Source organism: Labrus bergylta, chromosome 19 (genome assembly GCF_963930695.1).
Source record: "Labrus bergylta chromosome 19, fLabBer1.1, whole genome shotgun sequence".
NCBI classification, from domain to species: Eukaryota; Metazoa; Chordata; class Actinopteri; order Labriformes; family Labridae; genus Labrus; species Labrus bergylta.
In genome coordinates this window covers 7,177,287-7,198,797 of record NC_089213.1, presented here as the reverse complement: position 1 = coordinate 7,198,797, position 21,511 = coordinate 7,177,287, and the positions used below count along the sequence as shown (strand labels likewise).

The 21,511-nt window shown below is 41.0% G+C and overlaps 1 protein-coding gene across 1 annotated transcript; it reads right to left on the bottom strand.

Moving 5' to 3' along the window:
- Nucleotides 1-3,690: 3,690 nt before the first annotated feature.
- LOC109987531 (homeobox protein MOX-2-like) lies at nt 3,691-18,417 on the bottom strand. The gene is made up of 3 exons (XM_029278203.2): nt 17,636-18,417; nt 12,346-12,518; nt 3,691-7,519 (listed from the first exon to the last, which is right to left on the bottom strand). The coding sequence occupies exons 1-3, from the start codon at nt 18,090-18,092 to the stop codon at nt 7,292-7,294; spliced, it is 858 nt and encodes a 285-aa protein (XP_029134036.2). The 5' UTR covers nt 18,093-18,417; the 3' UTR covers nt 3,691-7,291.
- Nucleotides 18,418-21,511: the final 3,094 nt, after the last annotated feature.

The window sequence follows — 21,511 nt, the reverse complement described above, 5'->3', positions numbered from 1 at the left end:
GTCATGGAGACGATTTGTGGACACTTTACAGTTCGGTCTGAATGTCTTCAAAGTGAGACTGTGCGAGCTGAGAATGTTTGTTTGATGGGTGACGTGGATCTGCCAGTCAGTCCGATATCAGCGATGTAAATTATGTCAACATCGGACCCCATACCGATTAAGAATGGGGCTCTTCAAAGCACTGACACTCGCCTTTCTCGCTTAACAGACGTTAAGTGGAGATAACGTTGAAACCTTCACAGACGTGAAGGTTTCTCACTAATCGTGCTTTCATGTGACCCCTCTGTAGTGGATTTGCAGTCTGCAGTTTAACTGGAATATCTGTCTGTCACGTCATCAATGAAGTGCGAGGGGTTTCTGTATTTGGCACGTTGTAGTCTCAGGACGCCAAGTCAAACAGCAGCTTAGAGCTGGTCGAGACTGAGGACAAGCTTTCTCTGTCATCACAGTACTCAACACTTTCTCTGTCCAATGTTCCAACCCAACAATATATGATGTATGAAGGGGAGATTCCAGTGCTTTTGAAATGTCCCATTTTTAGATATTTTGGTATTCATTAACTAAAAGCTTTGGAGTTGCGCCAGTACTTTTCTTCAGCCATCAGCAGTGAAACAGGCTGTAATGACTCACATCATTAGGGGGCTGATGACTGAAGTCCATCCTCTAAGTTCTTGATTTCACAGACAGGCTCTGTGTGTGTGACAACTGAAAGGATCTCCACACAGGTAGACCGAAGAGGAAGTTGTTTTTGCACCACAAACATCTGTTACACCTCTCTCTCTTTAAAGCTGCCAGACTCCAATTCAAAAAAACATCAATTTGACTTTGCTGAAACCACAAGCTGCTGGTCTACCGCTGCCTTGACTGATTACTTTGTCTTCCTCAAAGTCTGTTATATAAATCTGTATGTTGTGTCTGAAGTTACCTCAAGGTCATGTATTATCCTCCTTTTTAACGATTGAAAAAACTTGCGCCCCCATAAGTGACCTTCAGAGGGTTTTTAGCTTTAAAAAAAAAAAGGGATAAAAATGTGGTTTAAAGAAGCTTTTCAGCAAATTTGAGTGTTTGCTTTCACTTACCAAAACTGCACATTTATGTTTGCACATTTCATAATTTGTAGAAATAACCGTGTATTAATCTTGTGAAATGTTTCGAGGCTGTATGCTAGGCCAAAGAGATCCGGACTACCCCCCCTCTGTACTTGATCCTTCGGTACTCAAGTGAATCAGCATATTTCCTCAAACCCTAACTTTCATTATTGCATTATGCTTTCTCCTTCCTAATTTTTCAGAGCGACCAAATCACTTTGTGAACTTGCTGTTCTTTGGCTCCGCCCTCTAAATTACGATGAGCCCTTTAGGACTTAGATAGTCCGGTCTGATGCGGGCCTTCTTAACAATCCACAGGCGAGTCACACAGAGAGCAGCAAGCTTCATTTTTCTCACTGTGTCGTCCATGTCATCCTTACACCCCCCTCCTGACACCCTCCCCCCTCCCGTCCCTTTCCCGTGGCTGAGGTTGGTGTTGATGTTATTTCTCGCCCCCTCGGGTGCAGCTGCAGTGAAGTTTCCTGAACGTTTTGGTGCTTTTGTCTGCCCTCCAACCTGAGCAGGCAGGAACCTCACGTCTCAGAGAAGATTTATGAAACCCTCTCTGTTGGAGGTAAAGCTCGTGTACAGCGGGAGAAATGTTTGTTCTTTAAATAAAAACATCCACAGGGAGCATCTATACACCGGTGTGTAGACCAGGGCGTAGGTTAACCAGCACTGCTGAGACCTGAGAGGAAGCTGCCCCACAGTTAGCGAGCAACAATGAATGGAGGTGTATTTTCAGACACTACAGGTCGTGCAATGTGTGATGGTGGTGGCTGCACTCTCACTATTGATTGCTTAATAATACATTGATCATCATACCGGTATATTGGTCATAACGGTATACAGGACGCTGCCAGATTCTTAGATGAAAAAAATGTTCGTCCATACACCAAATTTAACGGCAAAATGAATGAGAAACAAAGAAATTGGAATACAATTTGCAAAAAGCAGTGGAAGAAAAAAAACATCATAAGTATTTACAATGAAATTCTCTATTCATTGACTGTAGTGGTTGATCAATTGAGAAGCTGTGAAATGCTAGAAATGTCTCTGATTACTAAAGTTTAGAGGTCACAGCAGCTCGTCTTTATAACATTACTTCAGCTTCTCGACCGGAGCAGAATGGCTGCTGTTTGAATCTGCAGAGTGGTTCCTTTACTGAGGGCCTAATGGATAGCATGTCTCTTGATGTCTTTGGCAGAGCTGTGGTCATAAAAGTGTCTTTAAAGCCTCGCTATGATCCCCTCATCCTAAAGTCCTGACCCTCTTTGTACTTTATTATCCTCTGTTGATCAGGGCTTTAGTACACACGCTTCACACTGAGAGTACAGCTTTGTATCTATCTCTCTTTAATCTCAGCTTTCTCTACCACCCAATTCTTCTTTGTTTAACTGCGGTCTCTGCACTGTATTCCTCTTCTCGTTTTGTGCCCAGCTCAACACATACCCGACCTCTTCTGAGAAGTGTTTTGGGGTAAAAAGAGAAGCAGCGATGAAAGACTGATTTAAACACGTGTCGGAGACAGCTGTTGGCACATGTGCTTCTCGCATACAGATCTATTTTCTGTTTGGTTTTTCAATATCAAAATCTGAGAGGAACAGTCTCCGTTTATTTTACTATCAGCTCTGGCTCTTGACGATGGAGAACCAGCAGGGTGAGATGTTAACGTCTGGTTGGATTTGTATAAAACTTGTGGGAGATATTTTGAAGGCAAGATAAACGCAGACACGCAACGTAAGCGCTCGGAGAATGGAGATTAGAAAGATGACATCTTGGAACTTTTGTTTAAATGCTTCAAAGAAAGACGTTGTTACGTTTATTAGACTTCTTATTTCTGTGGATTGAGCAGTCTTACGTTTTGGAAGGATAGCAGCAAATGCGCTAGTATTTTTCATGAACTGTCCATGTTTTTAAAGCCTAATTTGCTAGCAAAAAAATGAGATTACTTTATTTGTCACAGAATGTCAGAATCGTGCTGCTGCCTGTCTTGACTCCCCAGGACTCTGATGGTCAGGATGAGGGTTTATCTGTCATCAACCTGCTCTCCTTCACCTCCCTCCTCTTCCTCCTCCAGCTTTATTTAGCCCCTGAGGAGCAGCCAGCTCCTCACCACAAGACTTTACCAAAAGCCTTTTATTTAGACTCTCTGTCTGCAGATCAACTTACTCTATGCCTTTTTTCTTGAACGTTCAACGACTGAGATCCGCTCTGTTCGTTAGGTGCCATGCACCTTCACCATCAGAAGAAAGGGGAAAAAGGAGGAAATGTCCTCTTCCACACAGTCGGGGTTATTTGTGGTTGTGAGGAACGACGGAGTGGAGCTTTAATGAAGGACTGCTGCGGCGTCGGGAGCCAGCGGTCGGAAAAAGCCGGCAGGGCAATGACAGCATGTGGCAGTGGGGCAGCGGGGAGACGGGATCAGCTGTGGTAAAACGTCCTGATGAGCGGAAAACAAAACTCTGGAAAAATGAACACACTGAGCTGAATAAAGGATGGAAGAGGGAAGACCCTGGAAATCCCCCGGAAAACGAAAAAAAAAAAAAAAAACAAAGAACAGCAAAGACACGTGCAGGAAAATGTGTCTGAGATGAGAGTTTTCTTTAAGAATGTCACAGTTCATTGAAATGATTCTCAGTTTACACTCAACTAAAGATGCTGCTTTTTCAACCATAAATACAGCTACCACTGAACCTTTTAAAACCAACCCTGATAGTAATAATAATAGACTTTATTTGGCATGGACATCACAGATACATTGGACGAACCAGATGCATTGTTTAAGTGTTTTAGCAAGCATGCTAGTTCTCAACACCTGTCCACAGGAGGCTTTTGAAAAAAACAAACAATTAAGATAGGGAGAAAAGTGATAAACAGAGAAAACAATAATGGGAGAATAAATAAATGGAACCGTAAGGGCAAAGGCAGCATGATCAAACAATAAACCAGTTCATGAAGCTATTCATGTGAGCACTGTTGTTTTGATTTTAGCCATTGTTTGAGTCCTCTGTTGTCCTAGTTGTTTAAACAAACACAGCTTGTAACATATTGATATGATAAAGTAAACAAACAGTGTGTTTGACTGACTCTAAAATATACAAAATATGTTTACCTGCATTCTAAAAGTCCAGTTTTAGTCAGGCCATCACAATACATCACATTTTTCTAACTACATGTAGTTGAGTGTCATAAGAAGTCCATATCAGAATCCTGCATTCTCGAAAGTCATCAGCTGGTGCAGTTCACTTTGGCCCTTCTCACAGGAAGTCTGTTTAGTATAAAATGAGTCTTCGGGATGTCCAGGTGTAAAGGTACATCCTGAGTCCATGCAGCTGTTTCTTCTTGTACCACAAATAGTCCTCATGAACCTGCATGGGTCTGGCTCCAAATTTACTGCAACTCTAAATGGGTAAAGCAGCTGTCAGTCAGGGTCCGCTGCCAGTTTATTGGAGAGTTTGTGGTTTCCTGAGTTTCGTCATTCAGTCTCATTCGGCCGCAATCTGCAGAATCTGAACAACTTCCTGCACGGGAAGATTCTTTGGCCCCGGATCGCTCTTTCCACTGTCACAGCGTGGTGTCAGACGCAGAAAGGTTAGCAACACATTATTACACATTCACCAGGACTGAACTAACACACATGTGGAAGACTTTTCAAGATCCAACATTCATTTTCTCTCCCATGAAGACACAATGAGATCCACAACCCTCCAGTGATGCTGATTATCTGAATAAACATGCAGCAGTTGTGGATTTTTCACAGATGGCCGTTTTTAATATTTCCCAGATGAACTTGATGGAAGAATCCCAAAGTGTCTGTACAAATCTGTGAGAAATCCAGTACAGACACATCCACGCTCACTGAGGAAAAACTGAGACTCTGATTTCAGCTTCAAGATTTGTTGAAGCATTCCCAAAGTTAGCGTGCAGCACCCATCAACACCCTGGCAGCGCTGTAAATCTCACTAAATCACTGAGTTGGAGAGCAGAGCAGACTCGGGGTGGACTGAGGGAAAGTCCTCGGCTGGCTCTGTGAATCTTGGCTCGTTGGACTGTGATGACAACAAGACTTCTTCCTGCTGGAGGAGATCTGCTCCCTCAGGGGTCAAGGTCCAAGCTTCACCAAGGATCAGGATTACACTGACCAGATACCTCGAGCATTTCATCCTCTGGTTAGGAAAAATACAAACCTGAATTGTCCTTTAGATGGAAATTAAACAGGAGCAGAACCCCTCTTGAACTTTTCTCACCAAGAGGATGGCCTGAACTCTTTATGCTTGCAGAAGAAATGAGTTACCCTTTTATTCAGGACCTTCAGGACTAAGTCAATGCTTCATATTCAGAAAAAACCCAGATGAGATTTATAGGAAGAAGCTGACGGATGCCTCCAACTGCCCCAGCTGCAGAAATGCGGACATTTCCGATTGGTCAGGGCCTTCATATGGGTGTTGCCCCAAGAAGAACCCTGTGCTGGGCGCCAAATAAACTAGCGTTAGATCACACACCCCATGTATTAATGCTATAGTCCTCTTTGCAGTGATCATGGGTTCAAATCTGACCTCTGCCCTTTGCCACATGTCACCCCCCCCACAATTCCTGTCTCTTTGGCTTTCCTATCCAAAAAATGCAAAAAAAAACAGACAAAAAGACCCTTCAATAATCGGCAATAACTAACGTGTTCAGTGTTCTGCTCTACGGTGGAGTTGTCTTCCATTTCAGATGAATGCAGACATAACACCCAATGACAAAAATGACAAAAAGTCAAGAATGGCATTGATTGCAAAGACACAGCAGAGAACAGGTTCATTAGAGGGACTACTTTGGAAACAGTTGTACTTGTTTAAAGCTTTGATTGTGAGTCAGTTCTGTATTATTCCCATCTGGGACAGAAGAAGCTTTTTCTTTGGCCAGATGAGACGAACCTCATGAATGAACATCCCTTATTCATTCCCTCTTTTTCCCGTGCAGGGAGCTGCTGTGTTGTGTACCGCTTCCATCAAACGGTGACACAAAGTGCTGAAACACATGCACAGAGAGAAAACAGTGGGTACGACGAGCGACCACCAGGCAGCTCTGAGGGAACAGAAAGCCACAGAGCGACTGAAGGCCACTGAGTGAATCTGCAGCTGCTCATAGCCCAGACTTCACTGCATGGATTATAATGCACACTCACACACTGTAGACACACAGAAACACACTCATCAATCAAGACAACATCTTCTCACAAGAGAGTATCCAGGAGAGGTTTAGTGATTCAAGGATTTCTGGACAAACTCAGGGTTAGTCGTTTGTAGCTTTTGTATCTGAAAATGATGGAAGTATTCAGGGTAAAATGCTGGTATTATTAAAAATCCTAAAAATGGAGCAAAAAGTTTCAGATTTCTTTAGCCTGCAGCAGTGAAACAAGCTGTGATGAATGCAGTCAAAGTGTGACTACGTTCTTCAAATTCCTGTTTCTGACACTGACAGGCTCATATTGGTATTCTAAGTGTCTGATGACATTACAGAAAGGATACTCACAGAGATAGACCTTTTGTAAAAAGGGAAAAATATTTGTATTTATTTGAGTTGACATCACTAAAGTTCAAAAGTTAGTCGCTAGTTAATGGCATTTTTAAAATGTAATTAGTTTGTATACAAAAACTTTTTTTTTGTACCTTTTATTTAGCATCTTTTTATTTTCGGAAGCGAAGGCTTTTTCACTTCCTTTTTGGATACAAACCTTCTCTTATTTTGAAATAAAAAAGAACTCCCAGTAGTTCGAAGGGATCATCACTTATGGAAAGTTATTGAAGGTAATATAAGTTAAAACAGTCACATTAAAGCATTAAAACAGACACAAAATCAAGGTGAGAAGCAAATTAAGATAATAATAAAAACTCCATGTACATTATTTCATAATGTAAAAACTCACATGAGAAGGTTTGGATTGAAAGAGGTTACAGCCTTTGACTGATAAATTATTGAAATTCAACAGAAGGAGTGCACTTCATTGTAGAAACATTTGGATGTTTAATTTGTTGTTGGAGAAGAATTTGACATTAAAGGTCACAGTGCAAAAAGTCCTTTCTTCAATTTAAAGCATCTCTGGAATGATCACACTTTACAGTCTTTCCTCTCAGGAAGCTCTATATGTGATTTTTTGTTTCGCTTCTCACCGGCGTGTCTGTGGCGTCTGTCTTGCCCAGTAGCACCATTATCAGTCATAGCTGAAGCTGCTGGGAGCTCTGGTCGCTGTCCTGACTGTCCTCCTCGGTGGTCGTCCTCGGCGGGCTCGATGAGCGCTGCAACCCTATGATCCCCGAAAACTCAGACGGCAGTAATGTCCCTTTTTTTACATTCACCAGTTCTTTCTCCCGTGCCGCTGCCCCCTGCTGGCCTCCTTTTACACGCTTCCACTTCATCCTCCTGTTCTGGAACCAAACTTTTACCTGAGAGGAAACGCAAAAGACAAACATTAATGATGATCAACCAGCAGTTCAAATGTTCTTCATCAAGGCTATGAAGTTTATTCAAGCCACTAGCACACAGGTTGCCATGTCGCAGACATTGAAGCTTCAGTGTTTATCCAGCTCTGCATCGGTCTGTAAACCTTTCTGCGTTCTAACCTCTCTCCATTTTTCAAAAGCATCTCCAATATTGATCCTAGTTTGAGCACGTTTCTGCTCGTGGAGCTTATTAGAAACATGCAGAGGCTTTTTAGGTCGGGTACAATCACTTCTATCTGAACCAGTTCTCTTGCCCGCTTCCATCGCTGCAACACCTGTTGGTTTGACCTGATAACTGCTCTCATATCTGGTAAACCGAGGGGCGTCCAAAACGGCCGTGTGGGGGGTCGCCTTAAAACCACCTACCTTCTCTGGTCCAAACAAATCCAGAGCATTCAGGAGCAGAATCTAAAGTTAGAAGGAGGACATACTGGCTGCTGCATTGTTGTCAGAGAAGCCAGCACTTCAACATAGCATGTTTCCTTAATGTCTGATCAGATAGTAAGATCACTTTATCATTTCAGTCAGTAGATATCTTGTATTTATTTCTCCTTTAAAGTTGTTAGAAAATGTATTTCAGAAAAACTAGTGTCTCATTTGTCTTCAAAATTGCAGCATACTTTTTTGTCTTCAAAATTGCAGCATATATGAGCAGAAGTAAGTGTGTCCTCTCAGTCAGAGTGCAGTATGCTGATGTCTTTTCTAGTTCATGTTGCTCTCTGGTTGTGAGCGTGATGTTTGGATGAGTGATGTTAGTTAGTATCACAGGGTCGTACTGTATTTCATTATAAACATGTATTTGCTGATGCATGAGTCACAGCAGCCTGTTGGCTCGACCTCCTCTCGTATCGTGTTTATATCTCAGAGTGTTGAATAATCTGCTGCCTCAGACCGGGACATCCAATCTGGACTAATGATACACACAGCCAGTCCTCTACTGACGGCTTCTTCTGTCACAGCTCTCTTAAACCGCCTCACTGCAAACCCCCTCCACCACCGCCACACAAATTTATACACCAGCAGTCTGAACATTTCAAACCAGAGCTCTTATATGAAGAGAAATAAACACACATCTTTTAACTCTGGTGACTGAAAATAGTGACTTAAAATGTCAAATGAAATAAGATAAGTCAAGTCCTCTGGTGCAGGCTAAAACCATTTGAAATTCTCCAGTAAACTGGGGAGATTTGTGCAGCTTTAAGGCTCTGTGATACAAACCTTAAAGCTGCAGAAAGGTCCCATTTTCAAACAGCATGTTTAAATCTGTATGGTAGGCTGAGAGCAGAAGCCTTAAAATGTCAGTAAAATCACTGACGATATAGAATGAAGCACTAGTTAACAGATTTATTGGACCTCTGTTGGCGACATTTGGAAGCAGCCAATGTGAGGGGGAGTGATGAGGGACCCGAGTCCAGACAGGAAGAACTGAATCCTGGGTGAGTTGTCCAGGCTGCTGCCCGAGCCAAACACTGATCGTTCCGAGCCAACAGACCTCTGAGGTTGTTTTTGGACCTAAGAGCTTGATGTCTTTAAAGTCAGACAAAGACATTTACAGGAGAGTGTAAAGAGCTCTAAATATTTATACAACCTCTACTGTCTTTTAACACCTGAAAAGAAGTGACAAATTTGGAGCTTCACACCTCTAAAATTGTGAACAGTTGCTGGGATACTTTAAAGCTCATCTCTTGTGTCCCGATTAAATCATTTTTAACATGTTTTTTTTAATCCCAGCATGTTTAAGGTTCACATCATGAACTCTATACGACATGATGGCTCTTCAAAAGTGAAGCCAAATCGTTTGGAGCGCCCCCTACTGACTGGCTGCAGTATATGTCATAAGCTCCGTCTCCTCCATGTTAACAGATGGGACACGGGTCAAGCTTTAAAAATGAAAATACACGTGGAATACATTTTTCTCAAACATGCTTTTTGTCATAGTTAGTTCTTACTACGCTGATTTATACGTGTTTAGTTTTAGTTATCTGATGCTATTAAAAAATAATATGTCGCCATGATTGACAGCTCTGTTGAGAAATGAGGCTCCTGCAGGGCTGTGTGCCTACAGGAGAAACAGTGAGCAATGAACACATACACATAAGTCATTTAACTCTCCTTGATGCAGGAGTGTCTGCTTCAAACCGACACAAGAATCAGTTCAGCTGGGGACAGAAACCCACTCGAGGGATCCATGGCGTTTTATCCGTAATTTGTGTGTGTTGTTGTTCTGGAAAGCGGAAAGGAGCAGGACCTCAGTACCGTTGCTCCACCTGCTGAACTCTACAGCACAGACTTCCCATAAATGAGTGCAAGTTGCGGGGGAGTATTTGGACTTCACTTTTGTACAACAGGAGGAGCTGGAGACATGTCGTCGATCTTTATATACAGTCAGTGACTTTCATTATTAAAGTTCAACACGCCTAACACACAAACACACAGTCAGAGCAGTTCTAGAAAATAAATGAATGAAAGAGTATCAAAATAACTGCAGATAATACAGAATGTACATTTTAATCAATAATCTAATTTTGCAGTGTATTCAAAATAGGTTTAGTCACAGCCACCCAAGTATATTTCCCAACCTCTGATTTCTCATAAATCGACATATTTTAAAGAATCTCTATTTTTTAGTGTCCCTATTCTAATTCCAGCTGTCACGACGTGGTGTGGTTTCCCTATTCACTTATATCCTTTTATTTATTCATCTTTTTATTCCCTCTTCTTTCCAGGAATAGCCTGAAACAGTAATCCGTCATTTTCCACCATGACTGTCACACACAAACGTTTCACAGCCAAATCTGAACAGCAGCACACGCGGCACGCTAACTTCATACAAATGTTTCTCGTAGAGATTTTAAGAAAACCATCTGGAGTGTGACACACTGCATCTCGGAGTCACTTCACACACACGTACAGAGCTGCCCGCTCACGTTTCAAAGAGTCCGTGTGGTTTGGAATCGATTAGCCTCCGAGCATTAGCATGACATGTCCAACCGTTTGCTCATGTCAAAACACAGACGCTTTCTTCTGCTGTGAACATTTTGTTAATGAAAACCAAATTTCAGCTGAAGTGATTCACTGACGCATGATGTCACTGTACATGAAGACTCTTTAAAAGCTCACAGACTACATAAAGAAGTAATCACTGCTAAGTCTTCGACTAGAAAAAAAAAGCTTATTTAGCTTCACTCATTCGAGGGAGATCTAAGTCAAATGTCATTAGCCCATACAGACTGCGTGGTTATCCATCCTTTAAGCTGAAATAGAGTAAAGTGGATGTCCTGATAACTTTATTTAACCTAAATCAGTTAAATTAAAGGGATGCTGAAAATGCTTGTCAAAGCTCCTGTGAGTAACGTTTGGTTTGTAATAATAATAATAATAATACATTTTATTTATAAGCGCCTTTCAGGACACACAAGGACACTGTACAACAATCAACATTTTTAAAAACAGCGATGGATAACAAAAACAGCATACAATAAAGAAATGGAATTGTTGACAGTGTAATTACAGTTAAAATGTCAGAGTGAGTAGGCGATCTTGAACAGATGGGTTTTGAGTCTGGATTTGAAGATGGGGAGAGAGTCAACATTGCGAATGTCCGGTGGCAGAGAGTTCCAGAACTGAGGAGCAGCTCTGTGTCAGTTTTGGCGCCCCCTTTGGACAGATGGTGCGTCTGATCTCTGCTGAACTTTTCCTGCACATTTGGTAGTAATGTTTTCTGGAGATAAAAACATCTCTCCTCTTGCTTTCTTTGAGCTCTTTAACTTTTCTCTGATCAGAATGGAAAGGTTAAAGTCTGTTTCTGAAGCGTGCTGGTAATCTGCTTCTCTGTCACCTACACCGCTGTCAGCGTTCACAGGCATAAAGAAAACAACATAGAAATCATCCTTCTGCTGATATTTTCTGCTTGTTTGCTTTTGTTGCTCATAAAGAGGCATCAGTATTGATTCCAACTAATTTGCATGACCCTCAAAAATCTCCTCACAGGAGCTTTAAATTCCCTCCAAGCCGTTTAGGATTTTTGTCCCTCAAAGCCTGAAAACAACGGTAACCTGTAAGCGGCTTTAGCTAGATCATCAACAAAACACTCGTTATCCTCTTCAGAGTGGTTTCTTTAAATTGTTGCAAAGCAGATGATTCAAAGCAACCTGAAAATGCACCTATTTCAGATTTTACTAAGGTTTTATTCTCTTACCTTCCTCTCTTCATCTGAACTGATACAAAAAAACAGATGGAACTGGTATTGATTACTTCATCTGCCCATTAGTTTTCCAAATTGTAGGAATTATTTTACACTGATTGTGGATTTATGGCCAAAATCTAAACTTATTCTTGTTATAAGTTTTTTCTTTTTCGTTTTTTTATTCTTGTTACCTTTATTTAAAGGTTGAAAAGAAGAATTTAAGTTTTTTCAGCGACATTGAAATCTTGACAGAAGCCCTCAGCTGACATGCATCAATGAATGTTTCATTTAACTCATGGTTGTTTTCTTGAGATCCCAACCTATTTGTCTTGTCTCATTGGGATAACAACGCTGTTTTCTTTGGTGATAACAGACTTATTTCAGCGTTTTTTATCGAGATCTTGATTAATTAACCCGTTAAATTTATGGATGTTTGTCCATTTAGGGCTTCCGTAAATCTTAGAGTTTCTTAGTACGTCTTGCAGCATAATTTAGATTTTCTCATAAGACTGAAAGTGTTCGACTCTTAAGACAGAGAAGGACACCAGTGGTTCCCCTCCTGTGGTTCAGCGTGTTACCGTACTTGTCTTTCAGTGAGGTCGAGGTTGACGGCGATTTCGTAGCGTCTCAGTCGGGTCAGATAGTTGTGGTGAGCGAACTCCGACTCCAGCTCTCGGATCTGTTCTTTGGTGAAGGCCGTGCGATCCTTCCTCGGCTTGCTGTTCATGTCTGACTTATAGCTCCCGTCCAGGGACTCTGAAATGAAAAACAGAACTTTTTCCAGCCACAGCTGAGCCTCCAAAAGAAAAAAAAGAAAAGAAAGGGGGGGCAGAGGAAAAGACACGAGGGGCGTTTGATAAAGTGCAGGGCCTCTCTGAAACACAAATAATATGAGAGCACACGATTAGAGTGCCAATCAGATTTTACTGCAGCGCTTTGAGTGCTGAAGCGCCCGGAATCAGACCGAAGTTTACTCTTGAATGCCTTCATTTAATAATTTACAGTCAGAGAAGTATAAAACTAAATATGAATGTCATATATCATTTGTATTAAACAAAATACTGAATATTCAGAGCTCTTTCAGAGAACATGGACTGTAAAGAATAACTCCAGTTTGTTTGTCAAAGTTTAGATTGTTTTCAGAGATCTTGAGTCAGTGGTTCCTGACCCTTTTGGGCTTTTTGACTTCACAAAACTCTGGCGACCCCAAGCATCTAAATCACATACAGCTTTTTGGACAAATTATTTTGTTTCAATCATGTTGTAGTTTTTCTACTGTGTTGAAGTTGAACATTGTAGACCACATTTAGGTTTTTTTCATGAAAATTATTGTATACAGAGGAAGAAAGACTGGGAGGACATTTCTGCTCAACAGATGATAGACAGAGACTCTGCACAGTGGCTTGTGTTCACTATATTTTTTACTAATTAATAAACGCAAATTTCTGGCGACCCCATTTAAATTCCATGCGACACCACGTGGGGTTGGGACCTCAAGGTTGGAAAAGCCTGTCTTAAAGGGGACAGATAATGAAAAATCCACTTCTACAGTTTTTTTGAACATTTATTTGGTAACCTGAGTGTCTACTTACCCACAAAATATGAAATAAGCCCATTCAGTCTTTTGTTTGTGGTCGGTATAAGTCTTACAACACAGAGAAAAATACTCCGTTTCAAATCTGCTCTCCTTGTGATGTCATAGTGGGAAAAAGAAAAACCCTCCCCTCTCCTTATATTTCCACCCATGGACTCCAGCCCCAGCCTAGATCAAAACTTTTGCGCACATCTGCCATTTAATTCTCACTACAGAGGAGTGATGTCTACAAGGAAAACTCATTGCATTTAAAGAGACACACACACCAAAACGGAGCGTTCTGAGAGAGCTGGTTTATACAGGGTCACAAACCTCCTCTGGTGCTTGATTCATGTTATATTTTGACCAAAGCAGAGCACAGATGTTTCATTTAGACCACAGGGGACTGTTTGAAAAGGTGGAACAGGGGTGTAATATGTCGTCTTTAAATAATCCACTTAGACATTTAAGTAAACTTTAACTCTGTTGTTGAACACGGTGAGAAGGCAGACTCAGAGGGCCGAACAAACACCTAGCTGTGGGAGTGTCACCCACCTGGGGGAGGGGTTACTGCCTTTTGTGATGTCATGAAGGGAACATCTCCAAACGGCCTGTTTGAGCACACATTTTCTGAAAAGTGGAGCAGGTTAAAAGACGGAGAGGATGGACTTTTCTCATCACTGGGGAGTTTGTTGACAGACTAGAGACACATATTAGTGTTAGAGAAACATGGTGAAGTGTAGGTCACAACATATGTGACCTTTAAGTCCAAAAAATGAGGTGTGAGGAACAAGAAGGTAAATAATGCATGCTTTGTTGATTCATTCAATACAAAAATTATTTTCTGGTGACAGACTTATAGCTGACTAAACTTATATTATTGTCATGAATGCTGGAAGAATGAGTCAAGTGGAATTATGAAGTAAAACTATAATGTTTTTTAAAGGGACACGTTTTCAGGACTCAGTGAAGTGAGATGAAGCCACATGTTGTCCATAGAAACATTAATGGACCCTACTTAGTCCTACTTGACCGTTCGTGTTGCACATAAACACTCAACGTTTCCCCCGATTGTTTTCGAGCTTTCACGGTGAAATCATACTTTCCTCTCATATCGTCTGTCATGAAAGTCGTATTTCAAACATATTTAGTGTTTTTTGTGGTCGGTGGACGGTGACAATGGCCTGAGTAATCCTTCAAAGTGAATAATCATTTCTGCCGAGCTCGCTGCGTAAATCCAGCTGACATTTCATTAGTCGTGTAAATGTGCGGCGTGCTGACAGACTGCAGTGTGCCAGGAAAACACACACCGTCTGAGCAGTAATGTGACACACCACACACACACACACACACACACAACTATTACACAAACACATTTAGCATTGGTATTTTTCTGTCATACAATCCGTCTTTTATGTTGTTTCATTTGCTGCTATTCATTCTTTGATGTGTTTTGTTTTCCATGAAAGTTTCTATTCAGGATGGTTGTATTTCCTGACAGACGGGAAGTCACTTTTTTCAGCCTTACAGTCAATAAAACGTCTATTTTAAATATTTTTAGGACAGAAACTTTGTATATTTCATCATAACTCGACTCTTTTTATGTCCAGAAAAACTCAGAGTAATAAAAAAGTGCTGCGGCCGCTGCGAGTGCCAGTGAATTTCGAGTTAGGAAATTGGATTGGGGTTTGGTCCCTGGCAGCTTCACTGGATCTTTTTCAAAGTGTTCAAACTGTCAGTCAGAGATCCGGATCTGCTGACCCCGGAACGTCGACTCGGGGGGGGTGAAGGGTGGGGTGGGGGGAATCGTAAAGATATGGTTCCTGATTTTGAGTCTTGTGGGTTTATGTCTCAGATGATGTGCTCTGTTGAGTCCTCAATGGAAAGCGTGTGCGTGAGCGCGTGCGTGTGTGTGAGCGCGTGCGTGTGTTTGCCAGGAAGTAAAGTTTCATTCAGCCAAAGCTTAACCTGCACTTTCTCTTCACCTTTCACTTTACAAACTGTTCAGACGAATGTGTTCAAGGCGGTTCAAGGCCACAGCCGGGGTCATGACCTCTGTGTGTTCTTTGCTAGTTCCTGGTTTTTTAATAACCTGAAGGGAAGCTCCATTTTACACTAAAACCGTTGCATGATGGGGGATTTTAACAAAGTTTTTCCAACATTTATATATATATGAAAAAAAAATACATGTTAAAATATTTAAATTAAAAATATTATATTTCAGATTCTTTCATGTGATAAAATGAAAAGAGAGTGACGAGGAGCCTTATAGCACTTTGACATCCTTCCTAAAGAAATGATTAATTAGTCGTTTTCAGACCGCAGGAACGTCTTCATAGTTCGAGGAACCATTGTATGCACTTTTTTCTTTTCTTTCTTTCTTTCTTTAGGTATTTTGGATCATTTTAAAAACATTTGTATGATTATTTATGATAAACAAAAATGAACTGCTTCATTCAACTTCTCATTTTCTTTCCTTGGCTTCTTTTCAGGCCCTGGTAGATAAATCTGAGAGATTGAATCTCACTGACTGAACACACCTCAGCGTCTCTTGATGATATTAAATATGCAGTTGTAGATAAATAAGAACTATAGTGTCTTTCTGTGTGCTCACACACTTTCATCTGAAACTACGAGGAACATGTTTCTCTCAAGCAGCTCCTTTCATGGACCCAAATATAAAAACTGCAAAACTCCGACTCTGCAAAGTCACTCCTATTAAATATTCTGTAGAATACAAACTAGAGACACAAAATGTTTCTTATCACTCACCGTCATCTGTCGTCCGTTTTTTTCTTTCTGGCGGATATAAAAACATTCTCCCTCGAATGTCTAAACGCCATATGACAAAAGTTAATCTTTTGATACGGAAAATGTCCGTAAAGATATCGGGTTTTTTTTCTTAATGGTTCAAGAATTAAACTGAATGCTGATGGTTGTAATTTGTTTGATCTTTTTTTTTCCTTTTCCTTTTGATGGTTTCCAAAATGTTTGATAATGTTCATTTCTGAGTTTATAAAATTCTACTATTTAAAATCAGATGTTTAAATAAAAAGAAGATATGATCTTCTTTATTTTAAAGGTTGATAATATCAGAAAAGCACTGAAGCTTTAAAAAAAAAAGACAGACTTCATCATACTTTTAACCGAGAGAGAAAAAGAGAGGTCACTGTTTAAATGATAGAAACACTTTGGTAATTATTGACAATGTTTTTTTTTGTTTGTTTGTTTTTACAATTCAGACAGTGTTCAGGATTTTTCCTGCATTTTTTGTTGAATTGAAAAACAATAAATGACTCAGTATTGGGTCAATAATACAGAGCAGTTCTTTTTTTAAGCAGCAGAGGGCGCTCTCTGCTTGTGGCTTTCCTTACAGTTTGTGGCTTTCCATCAGTAGTTGAAGAAGAGAGGCCTGATTATGAGAAAAGGGGTATTTCGGGGTTTTTTTTAATGTAAAATAATTTACATCAAAGAATCATTATTATTCAGTAATTGACTGATTGAATTAAATGTTTTAACCAATATTAGAAGATCATAAAATCAATGTGATCAAGTTGCATCAAAGCCAACTGTTGTTGAACAGAAAGTATCGTTAGATTTAATCTGAATATTTTGAAATGATAATCAATCATTTCTTTCTTATAACAATTTCTGAATAAAGTTAAATAAAGAATCTAAAATAGTTTTTACTTGGTCTTGTCTCGGTCTCAGACTAGGCGGACTCCATATTTAAAATCAAGACCACCACTGAAAGGCTATATTTCCACGTCGTTACTGATTAGTCTCTTTAGAAAAGAACAAATCACTTTAATTCATTCCTAAATTAGATTTATTTTTTTCGCAGTTACGGCTGCAACGTTCCTGGTGCTACGATCAAAGTGAGTGTGCACAGGAGGAGGATTTTTCACTGATATTTATGGTCTTGGTCTTTACTCGGCCTCGATCCCTAAATATCTTGGTCTTGTCTCGGCGACGGAGCAATCTGGTCTCGGGTATGTCTTGGTCTGGGTCAGTGTGGATTAACTACAACATTAGTCTCAACCTTCCTTCATAATTAATTGTTTAAGCGATGAGAAAATATTCCTCTGAAGAACTAACGACTTTGCTATCAAATATAAAAACATCTCCATGAGCTCTGCTGTCAGAATAATTTAACATTTCTGCAAAATCAGTGTGCAGTTTCGAACGATTATCTTCTGGTGGCATGGAAAAGTCACATGTGAAAGTTTAAAAATATAATTTTCTCTTGATTATTTCTTAATAAAATGCAAAAATGCACGTCTCTAAACTTTGATCTTACCTGTTATTTCACTCTGTCCTTTACTGCTCCTTCCCTCTGCATCCTCAGAGGATAGACCCTCCTGTCCATAATCCACTGATACGCCCGTTTGGTCTCCACGGTCCAAACCTGGGTTTGTTCTGCACAGGTTTGAGCTTTCTGAGCAAAGTTCTGGGGCCGAGGCCTCGAGCGGAGGCAGACAGACGCCGTGTCGAGTGTTCTGTGAGGACATCTGCAGGGGGGCGGGCCAGCCGGGCGGGGGCTGCTGGGACAGGTGAGCTCGATGTGCTGGGGCGCTGAAGACTCCATTATCCTCACCTGGAGAGAAGCTGCAAGGCGGCGAGGAGCTGGGTAGGTCCAGGTAAGAGATGTGGTCACTCCGGCCGTGCAGGGTCAAAGGTGAGGAGGTGATGGCGGGGTGCAGACCCTGAGGGGGGGCGTGGGGGCTGCGGAGGCAACCGAACAGAGAGTGATCCATGGTGAGGGGAGACCTCCAAACCCCCCACTTCTGCCTGAAAGATTCAAACCAAAACTAGGAAGAAAGAGAGGAGACGGATTCAGGGGAGAGGGCCGCCTCTCCTGGCTGTCCTCTGCAGCCCCTCTCAGCTCAGATCTCCAGGACCCCCGCCTAAATCCCAAAGAAAGTCAGCTGAAGAAGGCACAGCAGTTGGCATTAAAAGAAGAGGCCTGTGGTTCTCCTGCAGACAGACGATGGCTGGGCGGGTAGAGGATAAACAGTGAGGGACAGAGGAGGATCTCTGATGACAGTGGAGGACCAGGACCAGTGTGGAGGGAGACGGAGCTTCAAGAGAAGTGGTGCTGGAAGGGGAGGTAGGGGGGGGCGGAGGGAGGTGGGTGTGGTGGGGTGGGGTGTTATATATAGGCTGTAACCTGAGAGGTAGGCTGGGTTCACTGCCTCTGACCACATGCATGTGATCATCCTCCAAAATGCAACGCACAATAAATGTGAACCGTTCTGCCGCTCCGCTCAGGAAAAAGAGGAAAATGTATTTCAGAGCCGAGATATTCGACCCCGCTCGAGCTTTTTCTAGGAACTGACTGCATCAGCTGCTCGTTTTCGGATGTGGAGCTGGAGACTCAGGAAACGTGGTTTGTTCCTCTGTGGACGTTTGGCAGTTTGTTAAAGAGAGATATTTACACTGAGACGTCTGTTTTGAGAAATGAATGCAACGCGGTGATTTGAACTTTTAAACACCAACATTTTTGTGCACTGCAGTTGACATCGTTTACACAAATCTCACGTCTCGTCACACATGGACGAAAACAAGTCACAGCAAAGATATGGACTTTAAAAAGACTTAAAGAGTCACTATTATCCCCCTTTTCCACCTTTTCAAACAGTCCCCCTGTGGTCTAAATATAACATGAATCAAGCACCAGAGGAGGTTTGTGACTCTGTATAAACCAGCTCCCTCAGAACGCTCCGTTTTGGTGTGTGTGTCTCTTTAAATGCAATGAGCCCCCCCCCTGAGTTTTCCTGGTAGACATCACTCCTTCACTAGCGAGAATAAAAATAGCAGACCAGCGCAAAAGTTTTGTTCTAGGCTGGGGGTGGAGTCCATGGGTGGAGATACCAGGGGAGGGATACCAGAATCCCACTGTGACATCATTGAACACACATTTGAAACGGAGCATTTTTCTGTGTTGTATGACATAAGCAGACCACAAACAAAGGACTGGATGGATTTATTTCACATTTTGGGGGTCGGTAGACACTCAGGTTACCCAAATATATGTTCAAAAACACTGTAGAAGTGGATTTTTCAAAATATTTCCCCTTTAAGTCACAAACACAATTATTGATAGCAACAAGTTCTTGACTGCTGACTCACTTTAGAAGCAGAGGATGTTCTGGCTCACCAAGGTGCGTGAAGAGTGAAAGGCTTAAAGAGGTCAAAAAGCTCCAGCAACACTTGTCGTTCAAGATCAACTTTATTCACAAATTAGACTGACGCGTTTCAGCTTGTGGCTTGTCTTCGTACTACAAGTGTTGCTGGAGCTTTTTGACCTCTGCTCACTTTACTCATTAAATGAAATAAATAAAACTCGAGACTCATGTCGGCTTAGACACTCGATTGGACCAGAGACTTGTCTTTCTAGGAAACACAAGTTAACTGATTTAGTACATTTTATACACTAAGCTCCTTTACAAACTTTGAGTTTTAAAATTACAGTTTTTTTCTTTCCACGATTAAAATAAAGTTTTCAGATGGATTGATCCCTGAACTCCTCCAGCACGTTTCTTCTTCATGATTTTGTCCTCACACAAACAACAGTCTGACCTTTTAATGAAGAGAGAAATATTGCATTGTATTGTTTTTAGACTCTGCACCACAACAAAGGACACCGTCACGTCTTTATTGTTCTTCTTTGTTCTTCTTTTGGCTTCTCGAACGTATTAAAGAAACTCACAGAAATAAAAAACAAACCAAAGAGCCGATTTATGAACTCAGAAATATTTTCATCAAAAAGTGGAGAGTCTGTAAAAAGTGAAACAAACCATAAACTGAACTTTTATAACACTGAGTATAAAAGAAGAAACTGTTTAATAATATGTTTATTGATAATTGTTCTTTCTTTAATTAAACTCAGAAACATAATAAAACATCTCATGTGCAGTTTTATATTCTTTAAATAAACGGCCTCTAATGGTCTCAACTTTTTAATTATGAAATGTTTAATGATAATGTTTAATGAACATTTTGAGGGAGTCATCGAGAGGTTAAGATCGTCATCTCTTTAAAAATAATTATAAAACTTTTTCAAAATAAAAGCTCAGGGACCTATAAAGCCTTCTTTTTCAGAGACTGAGATCTAATCAACGTATAACGTGTGGAAGTGATAGAAAATAATATAAGTCTTGAATAAAATCAATTAAACACACATGCAGACGAACACACAGCATTTTATCCATAAACATGCCGTACAACTGCACGTCTGATTATTTAAATAAAAGTCCAACATGTATGCATACACACATGTTGTGTCAGTAGTGCACGCAGCCTGACTGATTTTTATTTTTTTTTCATTGACTTGGCAGGCACTGGTTTCTGAATCGACAGGATTATTATTATTTATCTGGAAAAGTTGTTCAATTCATGTTTTTATGTAAAAATACTTGAGCTGTTTTTTGCTTTGATTATCTGACTGGTTTGAGACACTGCTCTGTAAAGTTAACACTAGCTGTCAAGCTTACAAAAATATATATATATATATATACCTTCAGCACACACACACACACACACACACACACACACACACACACACACACACACACACACACACACGTATGAGTGTTTTTAGTTTGAAGTCATTTGTTAAACACTTCCTGTGGTGGGAGCTTTTAAATTAGAGTTGGGCTGTTATTGGAGCCTCGGGATGCAGACACACACACCTCGCAGAAACACACAGACACACACTGCAGATACACACATACACCGCAGAAACACACACACCTTGCAGAAACACACAAAAACATGCACACACACTACCCAGAAACACACATACATACACACACAAGCGCAGGACAGAAACACACACTTCTGGACCTCAGCGCTGCACACACAGAGACACACTGAACGATCGGTCTCCAGAGCTGCTAATGATCCTAATTGTTGGATAAACTTTGTGTTTGTGCTTCGAGACCTGAAACACGAGTCCCCTGGATATGGTTCATGCTGGATCCTCGGCTGAGGCTTTGTGGTGGTTTGATGCTGAAATTCCTTCCAAATGTGCTCGACTTTAAAGCTAACTGCAGCTTTTATATATTTAGATCAGAACTGATGGATGGAGACGCTTGAGGAGGAAAGGTTCCTGGAGCTGCTGGACATGTTAAAGTGGGGGCGACTTATTGCTGCACTGAAGCTCTCTGAGAAC